A 26,135-nucleotide genomic window follows, 5' to 3' on the forward strand; every position below is an offset into this window, starting at 1 on the left:
AATTGTACACAGCAGAAATTCTGAAAGGGAAAAAAACTAAAGACCTGAGAACCCACAAACTAATTGCTAGCTTTTTCATGGAAATAGAATAGTTAGTTTTACCAGATTAGAGCCTTGAGCTCTGTGGTATTTGTATTACTAAAATTCTCCTTTTAATACTGAATTACACTGGGTTTATTTACTTGTGAGTGTTGCAAAGAGAGGGCTGTTTAGTTTTTCACTAGGCCAAAGGGGATCGCACGTGTAAAGCTGCCTGCCACTGATTAACAAATTAGTAACATTTTAGAAGGGTTGGAGTTTACGGTGGGTAAGAGTAGGCTATTAACTGACATAATGGAGTTAGGCAAAAAGAATCTATTTGTAATCTATATCATTTCAGAGTCCTGGAATACACCAGGACAAGTTTTATAATTCGCAGTATGAAAGTAAATAACCTAAATGGGATGTTTGGCTGTTTCTGGATCCCCTGGGGTTGGGTCTTTTAGCACAAGTGACGTTAAGTATGAGTTTGCAGGGAATAAGGGCATCTTTTTCAGTACATCGCACAGAAAAATTATGTATAGAACTTCTGCTTATGCGTGCAATACAAGAGTGAAAAATTTAACATCTTGTTCACCGGGATGAGAACTTACTCTTTTTCTAGTTCTGCTTTCAAGGCTGTATCTTAGCAGTCCAGGTGGCACTGTATGTGCCTCCCTCAGAATACTGACCTGAGACATGCAGGAAATGTGAAAGCTGCTACGTTTCTGTTTCCACAGCAAGAGATGATGAGCATTCTGGATAATCTGTAAGATTGAAAAGTGAAGATGATCAAATGCCCCTGTGCCTTATATGGGTGGGTATTCATTCACTGGCAGTCCCGTACCCCAGAGGCAGCAGACATATGCAAATCTCTAAAGACTGGTGTGCTACATGAAAGCATTTGTAACCAGCCCAGATGTTCACATTCCAAAAGTAGTGAGCCTGCTATATTATGAACAAAGATTATTTTATTTATCAGCATTATCTGATTTATAATACTGGCTGGTATTTGACTTAAATAGATGTGATGACAGCTCAAAATCACCTGACTTTAATGGCATATTTTGGGTCTCGCTATTCACAAAATTACCCTGTCTTGCTGTTATTCCACTGGACATAATTGAGATAGCTATTATAGTATTTTAAGTATTGGTGTGTTTCTAAAAAGGAGTGAGATATCTAGAAAATAAGAGGCTTTGGGATTAATAAGCAACATCATTTATGGTATAAATGTTTTTTTCCTGACCTCCAGCCTTTTGGGAAACCAAAGTACACTCCGAATCAGCTTGCTTAATGTACTGATAATCACTTTCTTTATATTCCCTGCACAATAATGGACTTGGCACTTCAAGATTAAAAAGTTGACAGTGGCCATCCCCTACAGTTTATGCTTAGCACAAACTTATGAAATCCATGTGCCATTCAGAGTGCTCCCATAAGTGTGAGGTCTGGGTCCTTGAAGACAGAAGCCAGCCAGCCAGGGTGGGTTACCCTTGCCACAGCAGGCTGGCAAACTCTCACGCCACTGAGTTAACCAGGCAGATTCCAAACACAAGGCAAATTTCTTCTAGGAAAAGTGGAAAAGTAAAAGTGGCTCTGATAATATCTTTGGATTCACGGCCCTGTGATGGGTGCAACATTCTGCCTTACCTGGAATCCCAGTCTTAGGGGATTCTTGCCCCTAAGTCTGAACAAAAAGCAGTTGTATTGGCCCAGGTCTTCAGTAAGAGATACAGATTGAATAATTTATGTTTGTCAAACAAAGAAAAAGTGAGGCAGCAAGTGCTTAAGTATACATCACATCCCACCTATCTGAAATTTCTACCAAGAAGACAATTGACAAAGTGAAAGACAATTCTGGAAGTGTAACGAACTTTCTTGCCTCGCTGCTCCAGAGAAGTGATGCTATTTTTTTGATGTTCACTCCTTGCTGATGGTTGGCTGCCTCAGAATTTTGTAAGTGTGGTTTGGCAATAAACCTTTGCAGAAGTTGGCTTTTAGGACTCTGCCATGTGGGTTTACTTTTTCCACTGCAATTCACATTCTTATTTGGCACAGAACACATACTCCAAGCAATTATTTGAATTAAAATCATGCTCTTTCAGACATTGAGGCCTGAACTGAAAAACCCAATTATCAACTTCCTTCATGGTTTCACTCTCAGGGTAAGATTAAGCTAAGGCTGCAAAGTAAAGCTCATCTGGTGAGGACTAAATAAAAATTGTAGATACATCAAAAAATTAGGCTCTGCATAATAGAAGACAGCTGCAGCATTTAGCAAGTCAAGTTACCTCTTTCTGCCATCTGCATCTATGCTGCTTCCCTCAATCTCACTTGCTCTTGCTGCCTATGAAGTAGTGATTTCACCATTATTCAACAGATGTCTCTACTTGAACCAAGAATGATGCATTTGAGTCTTATTGCATGCTGGCTAAGCTCTGGTTCTCTTTCTGTTTTGTCCTAGATCTCTTCCTTTCCTTTAAAATTCTAGGTTCCACATAAACCCTTTCTACTATGCGAAGTGACTGTGGCAGTGTATGTACACTTCTTTCCAGCCATTGGTTCTCAGGGATTGGGAAGAGTAGGGAAAGAACATGATGGAGTCTGGAAGAACTTAGGTTGAGTCGCAATTGCTTTATGATCTTACATGTCACCCCTTCCTAGCTTCAGCTTTTTCATCTGTAAGATAGGGGCAATACTCTATCATTAACAGTATTTTTGGGATACTCTTCCCTGAACTATGAGTGCTCTCTAATGTTCTATCCTTGACCCTCTGACTCTCTTTCACCATTCATTTCCTTGTCCACATGGATTCATGTCGACTTTGCTTAGGCGATTTCGAATTTTATATTTTATCTCCTTTGCCTAGTTTCCTTCTCTCCTTTATTATCTCCTTCACTTTTCATGAGTTTAACTGCCAACTCTATACAGATGACTCCCAGATCTCTCTAGTCAGTGGTACTATTTCCAGTTATTTAAAATGTTTCTTGGCTTTGACCATTCCTCTCTATTTCTAGTGTTACCACCACTCATGAAGCCACTGTGACACATGCTCGGTTTCTGCTGTTTTCTCCAGTTCTTGTCTTTCCAAATTCCAGTCCATCCTGCATACCAGTACCTGAGTAATTCTTATAAAATTTATCTTTCATTATGTCAATATATCACTCAAGATCATAAAATTAATAGCTAGTTCCTATTGTATCAGGTCTACAAAGCCCTCTACCATCTAGTCATATCTTATTTCTGTAAGATTATGGCCCTACCACCCCACAACACCCGCCCTATGCTTCAGAATAGATGGCCTCGTCAGTGTTCTTACCACATTCATGTTATTCTTCTTACCTGGAATGCTATTTCCTTCTTTCTAGCATCTATCTCAATGTTACCCATCTTAATCACACCTAGCTTAACTCCTGCCTCTTCCTTAAAACTCTCTCCAGTATAGACCATACACTTTCCCCCTGTATTGATATACTCAGTGTTTAAGCATCACTAACAATCACACACTTATCATGTGTACCACACTAAGCCTACATTAGGTATGTAATTAGCAGCATCGCTTTTATGGCAACAAGCACACCAAGTCTGTGTTAGACTTATGTGCTTTTCTTATTTTTCCCTGCAATTTTGCACATTCTTTGAGGGCAGAGGCCACTTTTTATTTATGTTTATATCCCTCCACAGTAATGTTTGAGGTGTACCTTCAGGAAATGCTTTCTGAATTGAACTGATTGATTGGAGACTTGCATTATTTCAGGAACACATATCAATTCGGAGCTTAGGGTTGGACAGCACAGGTAAAGCAGTCAAATGAAGAGCCATGGTATTATTGCATTAGGTAACTTTTCCAGGAGCTGAGGGGCTCCCTTCTTATCTAGAAACATGGAGAACAAGTCACTTGAAAAATGGTAGCTACCGAAAGGAGGAGCCCCTCCCTAACCTAGTGTATTATGTGTGATGCTTTCAGGGATGGAACCTAGGATTCCTATTCTCGAGCAAAGGAAAATGGCAAGTGTAAGAATAGGTTGTTTATAGGCTGGTGGCCAAAATGCTGGGTTGAGATGATAAAAGCAAGCCAACTGGATGTATTTAGAGAGAATACAAGAAGAAAGAAATTGGGTTCTGGAATATGGAAGATATATTAATAATGTAAGTTTACTGTGGCCTGAAAAAGGAACAGAACCATTTGGTGAAAAATATCAGTTTATGATTATTTGGCTTGACTTCTGACCCCTTAATATTAGATATGATCATAAAACATCACACCTTAGAGCTGAAGCTATCTTAGAGATCATGGAATTGCAACTAGAAACTGAAGTCCAGAGAGAAGGGACTTGCCAAAAGTCACATGTTGAACCTAGTGGCAGAGTAGGGAAATATCTCCCATGCCAGAGCTCTAGCAATGTTTTTCCATCCTTCTATTTCTGGTGAAAGAGGAACAGGAACTGATATAACTTTCTTTCAAATGGACCTTTAAAAGGTCTATAAACTGAAAGTAAATAGGAGCAAGGAGAGATACTGAGTGGTATAGTGGTTAAAGGTTTGGACTTTGGAGCCAGGATCTGTCACTTACTAGATATGTGACTTTGGGTTTCTCTGAGTTTAAGTTTCCTCATCTATAAAATGGGGCTATTTAATATTTACAACTGACAAAGTGATTATGACTATTAAATATAACAAAGCCTGTGAATCACCTGGTACATAATAGGCATTCAACAAATGTTAGTTGCACATTTAAATCAATCTAACATTTTGTTAGATTTGTTAACAATTTAACAATCTAACATTTAAATCAAATATTTTCTATACACACCCCTATTTTGCAAGGGTTGCAGAGAATACTGAAATGAAGGTGAAAAGGTCTCTGACTTCAGTGAGTTCCCATTGAATCCCCTACTGCCCAAACTCTTTACTGGAGCCAGGCTACTTTCTTTATGTCCCCTCACTCAACTTGGGGTCATGTGCATTGCAACCTGTTACTTTCCTTGCACGTTCTGCCTCTTCAGTCCTTGCCACCAATCCAGATCCTATCTAATCTTTAAGGCCCAAATTCTACCTTCTCTGTGGAGCCTTTCCTGACCAGCCCAACCCACAGGAAATCACCCTTTCCTTTGAATTCCTATAGAACAAAATTTATAGTTCTACTTATTTGGTCAATAACATATCCTGTATTGCATTTTGTTAGGCAACTTTCCAGTATGTGTCTTATCTCCCCAAATAAATGCAAGACCCTTGAGTTCAGAGATGTGTATAACGCACTATATAGGTCCAATGTCATAACTATAATATGCTGTCAATAAATACTAGTTTATTTCTTCTCTTATTCCTTCTAATTGGTTATTTGTCATGGCAGCAGAAACAACTAGATTGAAAATAAGTCAGAAACCTCTTCTACCTTGAGCAGTACTAATGGGTGTCATAAAGAGAAGGTTTTATCCAAAGAAATGTGTAGGAAATTAGGCTATGCATAAAACATTTAATATACTGGAGTCTGAAGTCAATATTTTTGTGAATAAGTGTTCAGCCCATTAACTTTTTAAAGTGCCCTTGTGTTTATATTCTCTTTTATTGATTTTTTAATGCAACGTATGTTGCTAAACTTAGATATTTAATTTATGTTCTTGATTTATTTTTATGAAGTGGACTTGTTGATTTGCTTAGAAATTAATTTGCCTTTGAAATTTTATTCATCTTCCTCTGTTGAAATTAATTTGATGTTTGCATGCTTTTAGAAGACTTTAGAGAACTACTTCAAATAATTGTAGAGATTATAAAATGAAGTATATAAATTTTAATGTTTTACATCTCCAGGTTTTATGAAAATTAGAAGTCCTACTTTCTACAGAGTATTTTGTTAGTCATCTGTTATTCAGTTTATGTATGTATTATTTGAACAAATAAATGTGTATATCCTTATTATATTAAAAAAATAAATTTTATTAAATGTCAGCAGGAAAAAAAACTGATGTTGAGGAAAAAGCAGAATAGAAACTTAGGAAAAGATACCAAATTAGACTGTTCATAAAAAAAAACCCCTCATTTTTCCAATAAAAAAAAGTGTTCAGCATTTGAGAGGAAGGAGAGAAATTCCTCCAAGCCCTGGTTATTATTAACACCAAAAGGTTACATTAGGAAATTCAAGCAAATTTTTGTTTTGTATTATAGAGATTTTTTACTTGATAAAAATATCCCTCTTGAAATATACTTTACTAAAAATATTAAAATAAATTAAAAAGTCCATTTTCAATCTCATTAGATGGAGCTAAAAGCAGTTTGGCTAGTTAAGGAAAGTTCAGTTCTTTTATCACTGGGTTCTTTTAAAATGTTTTTTCTTGTCATAGTTAGTACACTGATATAGAGTAACTGCAACAGGTTGTGTATAATTATCCTGTACCCTGGGGCCTGATCCTGACTTGGAGCTCTCTATTGGATTCTCAAACCAGGCTGATAGAAGACTAGGGTAAGAAGGAAGAAAGAAACTGGATTTACCTTTTTTTTGCTAGGAAATAAAGGAACTAAGCCTAATAGATAGAGGTCATGTAATTACAACTGACATATGCTAACTATGGTACTTATATCAAAGCCAAAACTAAGTTAATTTCCTGTCAGATAACCACAAAACAGATATATCTGGCAATCTTTTTTTGAAGACTCCAATTTATGGGGCTGGGCAGGGGAATCATTGAAAAGCAGATTACGATGAGTTTAGATTAGTCCTAGAAAATAGGGGGGACTGGGAATTTCCCTGTAAACTCTGGGACAACTTTTCTCTGGAAAGTTCTGAGCCTCTCTATCAGGGTTAAGCCTAGACTCTTAAGATGTTTCATGGCTACCATCCAGGGATCAGGTCACTTGCTTCCCTTATAGTCTGGGCAAATCCACACCTAAGATAGCATTCTCATGGGAAGTAAAAAAAGATGTTGTCTGGCCAATCATAATATATATAATTACGTAGTTCAATTTTGGCTTCTCTGTGGGAGGACCCCAACATGAGAACTGCAGGCCACTTGAAGTTGCTTATTTGAGTCAATGTGCAAATAAACCTCTTATGCCTCCTTGGTAAGATCCACAGAGTAAATTTTCCTAGAACATGAACTGTATTTCTATTTATCCTGAAGTATTTCTGGATGAGAACATTTCTGGAGCCAGCTAATACCATTACTCAATTGGCAGTGTTGATAAAGAGTTACTCCCAGGTAATGTTAGCAAGATGACAAAGCTGCAGATTCTGGCCTTCCTTTACCACACAAAAAGGGTAGGAAGAACAGTTTCATTTTGCCTGCATCATCCCGTCCCCTAAACTCACACTGCCCCTGCCCCGCATAGAGAGGGAATACATTCAACTAAGGAAGTGAAAAGTCTGTACATTGGAAACTGTAAAATAATGATGCAAGAAATTGAAGAAGGCACAAGTAATTGAAAAGATATCTAGTGTTCATGGATTGGAAGAGTCAATATTGTTAAAATGTCCATACTACCCAAAGCAAGCTACACATTCAATGCAATCCCTATCAAAATTCTGATGGCAATTTTCACAGAAATAGAAAAAACAATTATAAAATCATAAGGAACTACAAAAGATTGTGAATATCCAAAGCAATTCTGAGCGAAAAAAAAATTGTAGGCATCACATTACCTAATTTATAATTATATTATAAAGCTATAGTAAAATAAAAAAATTATATGTTATCTGGAAAACAATTCAGGAGCAGAAAGCGAAACTTGGCAAAAGAATTGAATCAACTGAAAAAACAGAAATTCTAGAAATAAGGAATATATTATCTGGACTGAAAAACTTGATAGAAAGTGCCAATAGCAGACTTAACAAAATGAGGAAGAATCAGTGAACCTGAAGAGAAAACATATGAAAGTATCAAATTGGAGGAACAAGAAAAGAGTAAAAAAAATGAAACAAATATAGCAAACACAGGACCCCCGCAAGTGAAATAACCTCCACATAATTGGCATACCTAAAGGAGAAGAAAAAGGAAGAAATGAAGAAAGCACACTTAAGGAAATAAGGCTGAAAATTTCCCAAGTATGGAGAAAAGTATAGGAAGCTCAGAGGTAACCAATAAAATTCAATCTAAGGAGGAACCTCCTAAGGCATATCATAATCAAATTATCAAAAAGCATAGACAAAGAAAGGATACTGAAAGCTGTAAGAGGAAAGAAACACATAACATTCAACAGAGTCCCAATCCCAATATGTCTCTCAGTGGATTTTTCAGTAGAAATCCCACAGGCCAGAAGAGAATGGGATGATATTTTCAGAGTGCTGAAGGAAAAAGACTGTCAACCAAGAATTCTCTACCCAGCAAAATTAACTTTCAAGTATGAAGGAGAAATAAAAGTATTTCCCAGCCAAACAAAAGCTAAAGGAATTCATCGACACCAGACCTGGCTTACAAGAAATGCTAAATGGAGTTCTTTGATCTGAAAGAAAATAATGCTAAGGAGCAGAAAGAAAACATTCGAAAATACATAACTCATTAATAAAGTAAGTTAACACACCTCAGAATACTCCAATGTTGTAAGGGAGGTGATAAACCACATACACTGTTATTATGAGGACTAAAGGACAAACATAACAAGACACACACCATACAACAACCATATAAGACATAGGCAACATTGGAAGAAGTAACTTGAAACAACAAAATGTCAAAAAGTAGGGGAAAATGATGACAAAGTGTAGTGTTGGCTTTGGCTTTTTTCTTTCTTCTTAGATATCAAAGTTAAGTTGCTATTAGTCTAAAATAATCTGTTATGACTGTAAAATGTTTTCTGTATTCCTAACACAAAAACTTATGAGACATACTAAAAATAAAGAGCAAGAAATCAAAATATACTGCTAGAGAAAACCACTCAATCACAAAGGAAGCTAGTAAGATCAGAAAAAAGAAAAAAAAAAGGATTAACAAAACAACCAGAAAAAAGTAACAAAATGGCAGTAACAAGTCCCTATATATCAATAATAATCCTAAATATAAATGACTGAATGCCCCAATTAAAAGACCCAGACTGGCTTGATGTATTATAAAACAAGAACCAACAACATGCTGCCTACAAGAAATTCACTTCACCTATAAAGACACACACTGACTGAAAGTGAAGGGATGGAAAGAGATATTTCACACAAATGGAAACCAAAAAAGAGCAGGAATAGCTATACTTAAATCAGATAAAATAGACTTCAAGCCAAGGAAAGTAAAAAAAGATAAGGAAGGCCATTATATAATATAAAGGGATCAATTTAACAAGAGGCTACAACAATTCTAAATATATATGCACCCAACTTTGGAGCACCCAGCTATATAAAGTAATTACTGTTAGACCTAATGACAGAAATATACTGCAACACATTATTAGTTGGGAACCTTAATACTCCACTTTCAGCAATAGAAAGACTATTCAGACAAAAAATTAAGAAGGAAACATCAGAATTAATATCTGCTCTAGGCCTATTGGACCTAAAGGACATATATAGAACATTTCATCCAACAGCTGCAGAATACACCTTCTCAGCAGCACATGGAACATTCTCTAGAATAGACCATATCTTAGGACACAAAACATATCTGAACAAATTTTAAAAAATCAAAATCATATCAACTACCTTATCCAACCACAATGGAATAAAATGAGAAATCAAGAAAAGGGACACTGGAAACCATATAAATATAAGGAAATTTAACAACATGATCCTAAACAGTGAATGGATCAAAGAAGAAATCAAAAAGGAAATTAAAGCATACCTGGAGACAAATGAAAATAAAAACACAACATACCAGAACCTATGGGATACAGCAAAAGCCTTCTAAGAGGGAAGTTTATAGCAATAAATGTCTACATCAAAAAAGAAAAAAGACTCCAAATAAACAACCTAACATTACACCTCAAGGAACTAGCAAAATAAGAACAAACCAAACTTCAAATCAGTAGAAGGAGAGAAATAACAAATGTCACAGCAGAAATAAATGAGTTGGAGATTAAAAAAACAATTTAAAAGATCAATGAAACAAAAACTTGGTTTTCCAAAAAGATAAACAAAATCAGTTAATTTTTAGGTAGATTAACAAAGAAAAAAGAGGGAAGACTCAAATAAAATAAAAATGAGAAGGAGACATTATAACTGATACCACAGAAATAGAAAGGATCATAAGAGACTACTATGAGCAATATATATGAACAAACTGGAAAACCTGGAAGAAATGGACAAATTCCTGGAAACATAGAACATATCAAAGTTGAATAAAGAAGAACTAGAAAACTTAAACAGACCAGTAAAGAAAACCTCAGGACCAGATGGCTTTACTGCTTCATTCTACCAAACATTTAAAGAAGAACCAATACCAAGTCTTCTCAAACTATTTCAAAAATTGAAGAGGAGGGAATACTTCCAAACTCATTCTACAAGACCAGTATTATCCTCATACCCAAACCAGAAAAAGACACAACAAAAAAAGAAAACTACAGACCAATATCCCTAATGAACACAGACGCAAAGATCCTCAACAAAATACTAGCAAACAGAATGTAAGACATTAAAAAGATGTGTTCACCATGTGTTTACCATGATAAAATAGGATTCATCCCAGGATGGTTCAACACACACAAATCAATAAACACAATACATCATATCAACAGAATGAAGAAAAAAAAACAGATGATCCTTTCAATAGATGCAGAAAAGACATTTGATAAAATCCACCACCCCTTCATGATAAAAACACTTAACAAACTTGTTATAGAAGGAATGTTCCTCAACACAGTAAAGGCCATATATGACAAACCTACACCTAAAGTCATAGTGAATGGACAGAAATTGGAGGCTTTTCCTCTGAGATTTGCAACAAGACAAGGATGGGCACTTTCCCACTCTCATTCTATGTAGTATTAGAAGTTCTAGCCTGTGCAATAAGGCAAGAGAAAGCAATAAAGGGCATTCAAATTGGAAAGGAGGGAGTCAAACTATCCCTATTTGAATTCAAACATGATCCTATACATAGAAACCCCTAAAGACTGTCAAAAAAATTACAAGAACTAATAAATGAATTCAGTAAAGTGGCAGGATACAAAATCAACACACAAAAATCAATAGCCTTTTATATGCGAACAACAAAATAGCCAGAGAAAAAATCAAGAAAGTAATCCCCTTCACAATAGCTACCAAAAAAAAAAAAAGAAAAAGAAAAAGAAAAAAGAAATACCTAAGAGTAAATTTAATGAAGGAGGTGAAAGATCTCTGCAATGAAAACTATAAAACATTGGTGAAAAACTTAGAAGAGGACACAAATAAATGGAAGGATATCCAATGTTCGTGGGTCAGAAATAACATCACCAAAATGTCCATATTACCTAAAGCAATCTACACATTCAATGCAATCCCTATCAAAATACCAATGACAATCTTCATAGTAATAGAAAAAGATCTTAAAATTTGTATTGAACCACAAAAGAACCCAAACAGTGAAAGCAATCTTGAACAAAAAGAAAAAAGTTGGAGGCATCACCCTTCCTGACTTCAAAATATACCACAAAGCAGTAGTAACCAAAACGTCATGGTACTGGCATAAAAATAGACACACAGACCAACGGAAAAGAATAGAGGGCCCAGAAACAAATGCACACGTTTACAGCCAATTGATTTTTGACAAAGCTGCCAAGAATATACAGTGGAGAAAGGACAGCCTCTTCAATGAATAGTTCTGGGAAAAACAGATATCCACATGCAGAAGATTGAAACTAGACTCCTATCTCTCATCATATGCAAATGAACTCAAAATGGATTAAAGTACTAAATTTAAGACTTGAGACCCAGAACCAGCACTGAGCAGGGGAGCCCGCTGGAAGTGGCTGGCAGCAGCACCAGACAGTGGAACTGGGTGGCTACATGTGGCCCCTCACCCTGCATCTTGGAACCAGGCATGGAGGAGCTCCAGGCCCCGCCCTGGTGCCCTGAACTGGCATCGCACAGGTGAGCCCCCTGGTGCTTGCCAGCGGAACCACGGCTCCACGCAGCTCCCTCACCCAGCTGCCTTGAACCCAGGTGGGGGTAAGCTCCAGGCCCTGCTCCTGTGCTCCGAATCAGCTCTGTGCAGGGGAGCCGACCGGAAGTGGCTGGCAGTAGAACCAGACAGTGGAACTGGGCAGCTACATGCAGCCCCCTCACCCCACAGCCTCAGACCCAGGCAGAGGGGGAGCGCTAGTCCCTGCCACTGTGCCCTGAACAGGGACCACGCAGGTGAGCCCTCTGGTACCAGCCAGGAGAACTGCATGGCTCCATGTGGCCCCCTCACCCCACAGCCTTGGACCTAGGCAGGGGGGAGCTCCAGGCCCCGCCCCTGCACCCTGAACTGGCACCATGCAGGTGAGCCCACTGGGGTGGCTGGCAGCAACACCAGCAAGTGGAATCATGTGGCTCCACGCAGCCCCTCATCCTGCCTCAGACCCAGGGGGGAGCACCAGACTATGGTTCTGACCCACCAAGTTTGGCCCAGCAAAACTCCACATGCCAGGTGCTCATTCTATGACCACAGAGTCTCGAACCGGAACAAAGGTGGTTTAACATAACCACCACCACACCTACTGTCAAGCAAAGACAATTCACTACCCCACAGTAGCAACCAAGAACACTCCACAGCCAACTTCAGTATAAATGAAGAAGCAAAGCCCCTACCAAATGACCCAGCATCAGCGAAAAAACACTAGAAGCACAAACAATCAAGAAGAAATGACACCACTGAAAGGATGCACTAATGCCCCAAGGTCAGACTCCATGGAACAGGGAATCCTTGAAATGTCTGAAAAAGAATTTCAAGAATGATCTTAAAAAAAACTTTAAGAAATAAAGGAAGATTCAATTAGAGAACACAATGAAACAAGAAAAAAACATCCAGAATATGAGGAAATCTAGAAAGAGATTAATACTTTAAAAAAGAGTGTAGCAGAACTTCTAGAAATGAAAGACTCACTCAATGAAATAAAAACCATGACTGAGAGCTTGAGCAGCAGGGTAGAGCAAGCAGAAAATAGAATTTTAGAGCTTGAAGATGGTCTTTTTGAAATAAGTCAGGCAAACAAAAAAAGGAAAACAGAATTAAAAATAATGAGGAAAACCTAAGAGAGATAGCAGACAACCTCAAGCGCTCTAATATCTAAACTGTGGTTATTCCTGATGGGCAGGAGAAAGGAAAAGGTACGGAAAAGCTACTCAAGGAAATAGTAACAGAAAACTTCCCAGGTGTAGGGTGAGTTACAGACCTTCAGATCCAGGAAGCTCAAAGGTACCCAAACAGATTCAACCCAAAAAGATCCCCCCCAAGACATATTATAGTTAAATTTGCAAAGCTCAAAGACAAACAGAGAATTCTACAAGCAGCAAGAAAAAAGTGTCAGGTCACTTATAGGGGCACCCCCATCAAATTAATAGCAGACTTCTCAACCAAAACCCTATAGGCCAGAAGAAAGTGGAATGATATATTCAAAATACTAAAAGAAAAAAAAAACTGCCAGCCAAGAATTCTTTACCCAGCAAGGCTCTCCTTCAGAAATGAGGGAGAAATAGTGTATTTCTCAGATAAACAAAAGTTGTGGGAGTTCACCACCACACGACCAGCAATGCAAGAAATTCTCAAGGGAGTCATTCATCTGGAATCTGAATAATGGTGACACCTGACACCATCATCATGAATACACAAGGAAGAGCAAAACCCACAGTAAAACAAAAATGCCATCAAGAAAGAGAAAGAAGCTAAATCATTCTACCTTAAATTCCCAACTCATATTGAAGAAGAGAAATAAAAGGGGAAATAATGATCAAAAGATATTTAAAGCACCTGAACAAGTAGCAATTAAATGACAGGAATTAAACAACACTTCTCAATAACTGCTCTAAATGTGAATGGACTAAACTCCCCATTCAAAAGACACAGGCTAACTGACTGGATTAAAAAGATAGACTGAAGTATATGCTGTCTTCACGAGACCCACCTCACCTGTAAAGACACTCATACACTAAAAGTGAAGGGATGGAAAAAGATATACCATGCAAATGGAAACCAAAACCAAGCAGGAGTAGCTATTCTTATATCAACAAAATAGACTTTAAACCAAAAAACATTAAAAAAGACAAAGAAGGCCATTATATAATGATAAAGGGAACTATCCAGCTAGAAGACATAACAATCACAAATATGTATGCACCCAATACTGGAGCACCCAGATACATTAAGCAAACACTCTTAGACCTAAAGAAGGAGATATGACCTAATTCATTAATAGTGGGTGATTGGAACACCCCTCTCTCAGTATGGGAAAGGACTTCCAGGCAACATGTCAACAAAGAGACACAGGATTTAATCTACACCCTAGGCCAACTGGACTTGGCAGATACATATGGAACATTTCACCCAACAGCTAAAGAATACACTTTCTTTTCATCAGCTCATGGTACATTCTCCAGAATAGACCACATATTAGGTCACAAATCTAGTCTCAGCAAATATAAAAAAATTGAAATCATTCCAACAATCTTTTCAGACCACAATGGACTAAAACTGAAGATAAACAATAAGCAAATTGCTGGAAGATATACAAATATATGGAAAATAAATAATAGGCTCCTGAATGACCTATGGGTCCAAGAAGCAATTAAACAGGAAATCAAAAAATTTTTAGAAACTAATGAAAATAAAGACACATCATACCAAAACATCTCGGATACTGCAAAAGCAGTACTAAGAGGCAAATTTATTGCAGTAAATGCTTATATCAAAAAAATGGAAAGACTCCAAATAAATGACCTAGCACTACACCTCAAAGAACGTGAAAAACAACAACAATCCAAACCTAAAGATAGTAGCCAGAAAGAAATAATTAAGATCAAAGCAGAACTAAATGAAAAAGAGAACCAAATAACAATAGAAAAGATCAACAAAACTAACAGTTGGTTTTTCTAGAAGAAAAACAAAATAGACAAACCATTAGCTAGATTAACAAAAAAAAAAAAAAAAAAAAGAGAGAGAGAAGACCCAAATAACAAAAATCAGAAATGAAAAGGGAGACATTACAACTGACACCACAGAAATACAAAAAATCATTAGAGACTGTTATAAACAACTGTATGACAAGAAATTTGAAAATCTGGAAGATATGGACAAGTTTTTAGACACATATAATTTACCAAGACTGAACCAAGAAGAGATAGAAAACCTGAATAGACCAATAACAAGCAAGGAGATTGAAGCAGTAATTAGCAATCTTCCAACACAAAAAAGTCCAGGTCCAAATGGCTTTAGAGCTGAATTTTATCAAACTTTTAAAGAGGAGTTAATACCAATTCTCATGAAAGTGTTCCAAATGATTGAAACAGAACCTACTCTCCCAAACTTGTTCTATGAGGCCAACATAACTCTGATACCAAAATGAGATAAAGACATGACAAAAAAAGAAAATTATAGGCCAATATCCTTGATGAACCTAGAGGCTAAAATCCTCAACAAAATATTAGCAATTAGAATACAACAAAATATTTTAAAAAATTATACACTATGATAAAGTGGGGTTTATCCCAGGGATGCAAGGATGGTTCAACATACGAAAGTCAATAAATGTGATACATCACATCAACAAGCTCAAGGACAAAGACCATATGGTTGTCTCAATAGGTGCTGAAAAAGCATTTGACAAAATTCAACATTCCTTCATGATAAAGACTCTCAACAAATTAGGTATAGAAGGAAAATATCTTAACACAATAAAAGCCATTTATGACAAGCCAACTGCCAGTATTATTCTGAATGGGGAAAAATTGAAGGCCTTCCCCTTAAGGACAGGAACAAGACAAGGATGCCCACTCTCACCACTTCTATTCAACATAGTACTGGAGGTACTAGCTAGAACAATCAGGCAAGAGAAAGAAATAAAGGGAATCCAGGTTGGAAAAGATGAAGTCAAACTTTCCCTATTTACAGATGACATGATACTATATATATAGAAAAACCTAAAAACTCTATTAAAAAACTCCCACAGCTGGTTAATAACTTCAGTAACTTTGAAGGATACAAAATAAATGCCCCCAAATCAAGAGCATTTATATACTCAAATAATGATTTAACAGAAAGAGAAATAAGGAAAGTAAGCCCATTTACAATTGTCACCAAAAAACAAAACAAAACAAAACAAAAAAAACGATACCTAGGGATCAATTTAACCAAGGAGGTAAAAGACCTCTACAATGAGAATTACAAACCACTTCTGAAACAAATTAAAGAAGACATAAAAAGATGAAAAGATATTCCATGCTCTTGGATTGGAAGAATTAACATTGTGAAAATGTCTAGACTACCGAAGCGATCTACAGATTCAATGCAATCCCCATCAAAATACCAATGACATTCTGCATAGAAATGTAAAAAAAAAAATCTTACCTTTCATATGGAAAAGCAAAAGACCCTGAATAGCCAAAGCAATCCTGAGCAAAATAACAAAGCTGGAGGCATAACTCTGCCTGATTTCCAATTATACTACAAAGCCGTTGTAACCAAAACACCATGGTACTGGTATAAAAATAGACATTCAGACCAGTGGAGTAGAATTGAGAACCCAGAAATCACTCCTCAGGCTTATAGCCATCTGATATTAGACAAAGGCAACGAAAATCTACATTGGGGAAAAGATTGCCTCTTCAACAAGTGGTGCTGGGAAAACTGGATATCCATATGCAGAAGAATGAAACTAGGTATGTATCTCTCACCATACACTACAATCAACTCAAAATGGATTAAAGACTTAAGTATAAGACCCGAAACTGTAAAATTACTAATGGAAAATACAGGTGAAACACCTCAGCAATTATGTCTGGGCACAGGCTTTATGAACATGAGCCTGAAAGCACAAGCAGCAAAAGAAAAAAATAAACAAATGGGACAATATCAAACTAAAAAGTTTCTGCACAGCAAAAGAAACAATCAACAGAGTGAAAAGACAACCTACAGAGTGGGAGAAAATTTTTGCCGACTATGTATCCAAGGGACTAATATCCAGAATATATATAGAACTCAAGCAATTATACAGTAAAAAAATAAGTAACCCAATTAAAAAATGAGCAAAGGAGCTGAATAGACATTTTTCAAAGGAAGACATACAAATGGCCAACAGATACATGAAAAAATGCTCAACATCACTAGTCATCAGGGAAATGCAAATTAAAACCACTTTGAGATACCACCTCATTCCAGTTAGACTGGCTATAATCAAAAAGATGGTGAATAACAAATGCTGGTGAGGGTGTGGAGAGAAAGTCCTGCACTGTTGGTGGGACTATAAATTAGTACAACCACTTTGGAAAACAATTTGGAGGTTTCTCAAACAACTACAGATAGATCTTCCATATGATCCAGTAATCCCTCTTCTGGGTATATATCCAGAGGAATGGAAATCATCATGTCGAAGAGATACCTGCACTCCCATGTTTATTGCAGCTCTGTTTACAATAGCCAAGATATGAAACCTACCTAAATGTCCATCAATAGATGATTGGATAAGGAAACTGTGGTATATATACACTAAGAAATACTTCTCTGCCATAAAAAAGAATGAAATACTCCCATTTGCAACAACATGGATGAACCTGGAGAAACTTATGTTGAGTGAAACAAGCAAAGCACATAGGGATAAATACCACATGTGCTCACTCATATGTGGGAGCTAAGAGAGAAAGGAAGGCAGGAAAGAAAGATCACAGTAGTGCCATGGTCTAACAGAGGGAGGGAACATTCCTAGGGCTACAAATTGGAGTTGAGGGGAGAGGGAGAAGGGGAGGGAGATTGGCAGATAATTGGGACAGATAAAGTGTACAAAAGTAATTTCTGGTAATGGATATGCCCCCAGTATGAATCTGGCCCCCACATCATGGGCAGGAGGGGGGACAATCATCTTTGTATCTCATGAATATTTGTAATAAGTAAATAAAAAAAGAATAATAATAATAAAAAGAGTTGAAACTGTTATACTAATAGAAGAAAACATAAGGGAAATGTTACACGAAATGGGAGTGGGCAGTGCCTTTTTGAGCAAGACCTAAAAGGCACAGGCAACTAAAGCAAAAATACATAAATGGGACTATGTCAAACTAAAAAGCTACTGCACAGCAAGGGACACTATTAACAAAGTGAAAAGATAACCTACAGAATGGTAGGGTGTTTGCTAACTACACATCAGACAAGGGGCTAATATCCAGAATATATAAGGAACTCAAACAACTCAACAGCAAAAAAACAACCCAATTAAAAAATAGGCCAATGACCTGAATAGACATTTCTCAAAGAAAGACAGACAAATGGCCAACAAGCACATGAAAAAATGCTCAAAATCACTAATCATCAGTTAAACGCAAATTAAAACCACAGTGAGATATCATCTCAACCCAGTTAGGATGGCTGTTATCAACAAGACAAAATAACAAATGGTGGCACGGATGTGGAAAAAAGGGAACTTTCCTTCACTGTTAGTGGAAATGTAAATTGGTATGGCCATTGTGGAAAACAGTATGGAGGTTCTTTAGGAACTAAAAATAGATCTACCTTATGACTCAGCTATCCCACTACTGTGTATATACCCAAAGGAAATAAAATGAATATATCAAAAAGACATCTGCACTCCCATGTTCATAGCAATGCTACTCACAATAGCCAAGAGATAAAATCAACCTCAATGCACATCAATGGATGAATGGATAAAAAAAACTTGTGGTATATATACACACTGGAATACTATTCACTTTTAAAAAGGAATGATATCCTATCATTTGCAGCAACATGGGTAAAACTAGAAACCATCATGTTAAGTGAAGTAAGTCACGCACAGAAAAACAAATACTGTGTGGTTTCACTCATATGTGGAATCTAAAAGAAAAAGTGGTTCTCATAGAAGTAGAGAGTAGAATAATGGTTACCACAGGCTGGGAGGGGAGGGGGTAGGGGGAGGAGAAAGGGTGGACTAACGGGTACAAAACTATGCTATCTACCCTAAGCAATTTATTGTGCAGGATATGCATGGATTGAAACAACACACTGGATTCCACAAAAACAAAAATACAATTGGTAAAACAAACAAACAAAATCAACTCAAAATGAATAAAAGATCTAAATTTGAGACTGTAGAAGACTCCTATAAGAAAACATAGGGGGAAAGCTCCTTAACACTGGTTTTGGCAATGAAGTTTTGGAAAGGACATCAAAAGCACAGGAAAAAAAAGCAAAAGTAAACAAAAAGTGGGACCACATGAAACTAAAAAGCTTGGCACAGGAAAGGAAATAATCAACATAATGAAAAGCAACATAAAGAATGAGAAAATACTTGCAAACCATATATCTGATGAGATGTTAATATCCAAAATACATAAGGAACTTGAACAACTCAGTAGCATAAGGAAGAATAACTGGATCAAAAAATGGGTAAAGGGCTTTGGTAGACATTTTTCCAGAAAAGACATTCAGATGGCTAACAGGTACTTGAAAAGGTGCTTAAAATCAGTAATCATCTGGAAATGCAAATCAAAACCACCATGAAGTATCACCTCACCCCAGTTAGGATGGCTATTATCAACAAGACAGAAAATAGCAAGTGCTGGTGTGGATGCAGAGAAAAGGGAACACTCCTACACTGTTGGTGGGAATGTAAATTGGGATAGTCATTATGGAAAACAATGTGGAGGTTCCTCAAAAAAATAAAATATGGAACTACCATATGATCCAGCAATCCCTCTTCTGGGCATATACCTAAAGCAAATTAAATCAGCACCTTGTTGAGATATCTGCATCCCTGTGTTCATTGCAGCATTATTCACAAAAGCCAAAATATAGAAAAAAACTGATGTGTCCATGGCTGGACGAATGGATAAAGAAATTGTGGTATAAATACAGAATGGATTAATATACAGCTTTACAAAAGAAGGTGATCTGCCATTTGCAACAACATAGAATCTAAAATACATCTGGAATCTAAAAAAAAAAAAAAAAGAGTCAAATACATAGAAACAGGGAAAACAGTGGTTACCAGAGGCAGGTGAGGGGATGGGGGATGGGGATATGTATGCCAAAGAATACAAAGTAGCGGTTACGTAGGACAATAAATCTAGAGATCTAAAGTATAACATGGGGACTATATTGTACTATATACTCAAAATTTTCTTTTCTTTTCTTTTTTTGGACACATTTTGTTTGGTACAATCTCTGTCATTTAAAAATTAGGTGTTTTATTTTCCCCATCAGTTCTCTCTCTCTCTCTTTTCTTTTCTTTTCTTTGTTTTTGTTTTTTGTCGACTGGCTGGAACGGGGACCCGAACCCAATCAGTGTTTTCTTATTTACAAATACTTCTAGAAACCGCTGGAAATTCCTTCTTAAGTTTTTCTGTTTTAGGCAGATATCACACTGATATAGCATTAAAACACCTGTCTGGGGTGATAGTGGGGAGAAAGCTCACTGCCTCTCCCAGGCCATTGGGAATTGATGTGAATGTCATATACTGGAAATTTTCTAAGGGAGTAGATTTTATGTGCTTTCACCACACACACATGAAAGGTAACTATGTGAGATGATGTATATGTTAAATTGATTACCGGTAGTAATCATTTCACTATATATACGTATTTCAAAAATCATGTTGTACACCTTAAAATTTTACAAGAAAAATAAATAAACAAACATTTTAAAAGAAATAAACAAAAACTCCAAAGAGTTACTCACTTGCAAATAGAAAAAGCCATTGCTTTTCTACTGGAGTTTTTGCCAATGTCTCTGTTAAGTTTACTGCCTAGGGAATATTGACTGTGGCTACCTTCTCTGGATTTCCAGGGATGCTGCATCTCAAATAAATGTCCATGATCAAGGAGTTCAGCAACTAATTTGAAAGGGGTGATGGTTGGAAAATGGCACAGGCTTTGTTACCTGCTGAAACAATAAGAGGACATAGAACATTCAGAAAGGCACCAGAGCCATAAAGACGAAAAGGTTTTGAGAAATCAGCTCTATAAGAAAATATTAGGAAACTAGGATTATTTCTCCCTGAGAAGACTGAAGGGGTTCTTTATGGGTTTCACATACAGGCAGGCTTTGACTCACGGCAGTTTGCATTTAAGAATCAACCTGATAATCATACACACCTTATTATTCATGATAATTATGACAGTAAGGGCCATGGATATCACCCATCCAATTTGGAGAAAATGGATCCTAAATTTGGATAAAGCAGAAAGACTTATGTACTCTTTAATTTTATTTTTTCATGGCAGCTAAAGGAAAATTTATAATGAGCAAAAGCTGTAATAGAACAGACATCTCTGGATCATCTCCTCAAAAAGCTAAAATGTAGCCCCAAGTCTTTCAAAAGTCTTAAAAAAGATACCTGTTAGGTCTCCTCTGCAGACTACATGGATCTATGCACTTTGGATTTGTGCATTCTTTCTATGCGTTTGTACATTAAACACTTTATTTTTAAAAATCACACCAGAGAAGCCTGTTTAAATTCTTTGATTTCATAAAAGTGTTTTTTTTTTTTTTTTTTTTTTTTTTACCTAATACTTTACTAAAATAAGGCAGGAAGTTCAAAGAAGATGAAGACTTTATATAGTTCCTGACTGTGATATTTATTACATTTTTACTTAACAGGCTACTGTTACATATTTTATAATTTTATATACATTTGAATGTTTTACATTATGCGATATACATCATTTATAGTAAACTAAATATTATATTTCGGGCTAGGAATCAAACTCTGACGTCATTCCTAAAAGAAATTAAGTTCAACACACGTAATTCTAACTTACAGCACATTTCACAAGAATCTAAGTTGTTAAAAGTGCAAGGGCTGTTTGTATACGACCAGTTATATACAGAAAATGGAAGCAACTGAGGATAACTGGACAAATAGTGCAGCATGAGAACGTGTGTTAGAGAAAAGTACAGTTTTCTAATAATTAAATTTATTAAATACTGGAATGAGTTATAAAGGAGTTTTGTGGAGTTTTCTTCAATGAACTTAAATAATAATAATAATAAAAACCTCATCTCTCTGAGACTGTATACTGGTCTCACTAAAGCTAAAGGTGGCTTATAGTCTGATTTTATGTAAGAAGCAGTTGAATGCTTCAGATAACAAGATGGCACCCGATCACAGCACTGTGTCTCATATATATTTGTGCAAAGGAGAGACATAGCATTGTATTGGAAAGAACCCAGGATTTGGAATCAGTATATCTTACTTTAGGCCTAAGTTCTGCCTCTTTCTTGCTATGAGATCTTAAGTTACTTAACATTTCTAAATCTCAGTTTCTTCAATTATACTAATAATAATGCCTACCTAACCTGACAGTTGTGATGGTCAAGGATGAAAAAAGTATATAAAAATACTTTGTGAACTATAAAATGATATACAAATTTTTGTGATTGAATATTTTTTACAAAGTCTGGAATTGGAGACTACTTCAAAAAATAACCTCTTTATGATGGTTACACTTGAAGTGTTCTGCTTGCCAAACTAAGGCTCAGATATGAATAGTTTTTCCATTGTAGAGTTATTTCAAATGAGGCTAAGCCCAGTAAGTCTCTGATTACTATTATAGTTTGGTTTCTTAATACCAAAATAAGAGTTCTTATCACTTGTGACTCATGTAAGTAAAAGTCTGCTCAGAAAGACTGAAGGCTAAAGGAAGTTTAGTCAAAATACAGTCAGTTTTCCAATAGTTATCAGGAGGATGTAGTCTTTCATCTGGGCAATAACTGTCTTCTTTTGTCATTCTGGATTTGGAGCTGTTTTGTCTTCTTTAGTCCCAGCAATGTGCTTTCCTCTAAAACTGGACTTCCAGGTAGAGGGTCTGGGCCTGGATAATCTAACTGTTTGAAATTTAGAAAGGCTTGTTTTCCACCTCTACTCCCCACCTCAATGCCTTTCCATGTCCTCATTCAGCCTCATTCAACCCAGGTACAATTTGTCATAACTATGTTAAGTTCCTACTTATAATTGCTGCCAGCCACTGCATTATTGGGACCAGTAGCTAAAAATTACTCTCTGATGGCTGGTATTAGAAACATAAGCAAATATTGGAGGCACAGAAGTAGGCCTAGCAATAGATGGAGACAAAGAATAGAACTGGCGAGGGGGATACATGAGATGAGAACTTAACTTTCAGCTCTTCACAAAAAGTCTCAAGATAACCCAATGATCTGGTAGAAGAAAGCTGGAAGGGCAATGTTCTGTTTCCTTATTTTTCCTTTGTCCCTGTCCCTTTTAGGAATGTAGACTACATGCATGTGTAGACTTTTCCCTACATACTGTTTTATTTTTTAGTGTATTTAAACCATTCTAAAAGAGATTAAGATTTTAAGGAAATTTAATCAATGTGAATGAAGGAGGGTAGAAAAAAGTGAACTATTGTCTATTGATTGAATCATTAAAGCTTTGCACTCAAGCAAAGCACCATGACTTACCACCCAGCAAGACTGTTTACAGACATGAACAGGACTGTTTATTATGTATTCTGATTTATCTGACTGGTTATAAATCATGGTATCACAAGGCTAGTAAGGAACCTCCGAAGCTGCCATCTCATCCTACCTAAGCTCCCCATGTTTGTTAAACAAAACTGGCCACACTTGCCCTCCTCCATCCAGTACTTATGAGTTTGACATACTTATAAAAGCATAAAAGTATGGGGCCTGTTTACTCACCACATTACGTTAGTTGTATTAACATGGACTTTATAGTGCTTCCTCTGCTGGGTGGGGAAAGAATTCCTTCTGAGCCTACTTACCTCGGTTGTCATCCTCATTATCTTCCCAGGGTTCTTCATTTGCTAGCAGTGGGTTCTGTGACTCATTCATAGACCTCATAGGGAAGGAGTGTCCATCACCAGGGCTGGTGGGGAAAGGAAGGCAGTGAGCTCTTGCATCTGACATAGACTTTTTGTAAAGGTAATAATCCTCTTAGAAATGGGAGGGGGTTCTTAGGAATATTTAGACTTATTGTCCAAAGCCATGGTGGAACAGACTCTTACAACATCATCATTTAGTTGTAGTATTGCGCTCAATTTCCATATCTTGTTTGCTTGTCTGCATCACTGTTGACTGTTTTTGTCTGTAAGCAGCTCTTTAACTTGCTCTCCACAATGCCCAGTATGGCAGCATGCACACACAGCAAGCTTCATAAATATCATTTAATGATAATGATCTCGATATCTTACTGTTTTGATTCCAAATTTTCAAGAAAGATGAGGAGACTCAGAATAATTGAATACAGTAGAGATAAACTGCTCTGAATTGCTGATAGATAATGCCTAAGTGTCCTGTTAATTTATTTGGCAGAAAGGTTATTAAAAACTAGGGGAGGGCCGAGCCCGTGGCGCACTCGGGAGAGTGCGGCGCTGAGAGCTCGGCGACGCTCCCGCCACGGGTTCGGATCCTATATAGGGATGGCCGGTGCACTCACTGGCTGAGTGCCGGTCAAGAGAAATACCAAAAAAAAAAAAAAAAAAAAAAAAACTAGGGGAAAGAGCCAGAATGAGGTATTTCTAGAGTGCAGATTTTGGAGGCAAATAATATCCACACCTGGAATCCACTTTGTGGATATCTATGGTAAGCAAGGGTCACCTTCCTGGTTAATTTCTGGCCTTTAACAGATGAGATGCATTGGAGGGAATTGAGCTGGCCCTGGCTAGAGTGGGTTACAGCTTGAACATTTGCATCTATATATCTGAATGTATTCGAAATTCAAATCTGAGTGACTTCTGGATTATTCATGATATTACCTTTTCTCCTGTTCATGAATGTGGTTAATTGAAAGTTGACAGATTTTACTGATAGTACTCTACAGACAATGCAAGTATACTATAAGTGAATGGGCTTTTATTTTTGTTTTTCTTCTTTTTTCCAGAGAAAACTTATTTTAGACCTCACTTTGATGTGGTTAATGGTGTGTGTGTATTTCTGTGTATGTGTGTGAATGGGGAGTAGATAATTGTTGGTAACAGTTATGAATCAACATTACCCACTGATATAATTTTGTCTTGTGATTTACAGACAGGATAGTAAGATATACCACATCTCTTCAATGAATGAGCCTGTAAAACACTAACTGATGCAGAGGAAGTATCAGGGCAATGAATGAAGGGGAGGAGAAAATATTCCTTAATTACCACCCTACCCCAACAAAATTTCCTCAAATAAGTGAACATAAATGTTTTGTTGTCTGAGGAGTGGATCTAGAGGCGGCTGCAAGAAGGTTGTAAACGAGCTCTGCTCCAGAGCTAGTGTAGTTGATGGTGGTTCATTTGGGTTCATAAAGTCACTCGGAGGATTCAAGCTTGGATCTATTCATTTCTTGTTCATTGCTTTCCCTATATTCTTGCTGTGGTTCTAAAGATTACTTATAATCTCTAAATCAATCTTTGTTTATTCTTGCTTTTTATCTTACTTTTTCCTTCATAAAAATAACATTAGCATTTCACCCCAAAATATGGAAAAAGAAGAAAAGAAAAATAATTTCTGATTAGTGCTCTAACCACTTTTAGCATTTTTTTGCTGTATTTATCTTCTGTTGTTTGTTTTCTGTATATATTTGTTCATATTTTTAATCACAGTGTATATACCATTTTGGATTTTACATTTTTCATTTAAAATCTACTAAGCACTTCCCCTTATTGTGAGTCTTTATAATCATTACTTCTGATTACATAATATTCTATTTAGCAGAAATATATGTGTATATATTTATTTATTTATCCATTCCTATATTTTTGGATATTTAGGTTGTTTCCTAATTATCGGCTGTACATAATGCTGTGATGAACATTTTTGCACAGTTTGTTTCTGTCCTTAGGGTGGATTTCCAGAAATGGAATTACTAGAACAATGGATATGTTAACTCTTATGGGGTTTTGATACATATTACCAAACTCATTTATAAAATACTGGTACCAGTTTACACTGCCACAAACAAAGCATGAGAATGTCTATTTTATCATATCCTCACCTCCTGATTTGTCGTTACTAACCTAGAAATGAAAAACTTGGGGAATAGAGTTTCACATTTGACTGATATCTGCTGCATACTA

The 26,135-nt window shown here is 36.6% G+C and overlaps 1 protein-coding gene across 1 annotated transcript in view; it reads right to left on the minus strand.

Annotated features, from left to right (window-relative positions):
* Nucleotides 1-709: 709 nt before the first annotated feature.
* Nucleotides 710-26,135, minus strand: part of ZDHHC15 (zinc finger DHHC-type palmitoyltransferase 15) — a 120,691-nt gene continuing 95,265 nt past the window's right edge. Inside the window, exons 10-11 of the mRNA XM_063083977.1 lie at nucleotides 23,838-23,941; nucleotides 710-785 (exon numbers count right to left, since the gene is read on the minus strand). Of these exons, the coding sequence (XP_062940047.1) occupies nucleotides 739-785; nucleotides 23,838-23,941 (151 nt within the window). The 3' untranslated portion in view covers nucleotides 710-738. The remainder of the gene's footprint in view (nucleotides 786-23,837; nucleotides 23,942-26,135) is intronic.

Source organism: Cynocephalus volans, chromosome X, assembly GCF_027409185.1.
Source record: "Cynocephalus volans isolate mCynVol1 chromosome X, mCynVol1.pri, whole genome shotgun sequence".
NCBI lineage: Eukaryota > Metazoa > Chordata > Mammalia > Dermoptera > Cynocephalidae > Cynocephalus > Cynocephalus volans.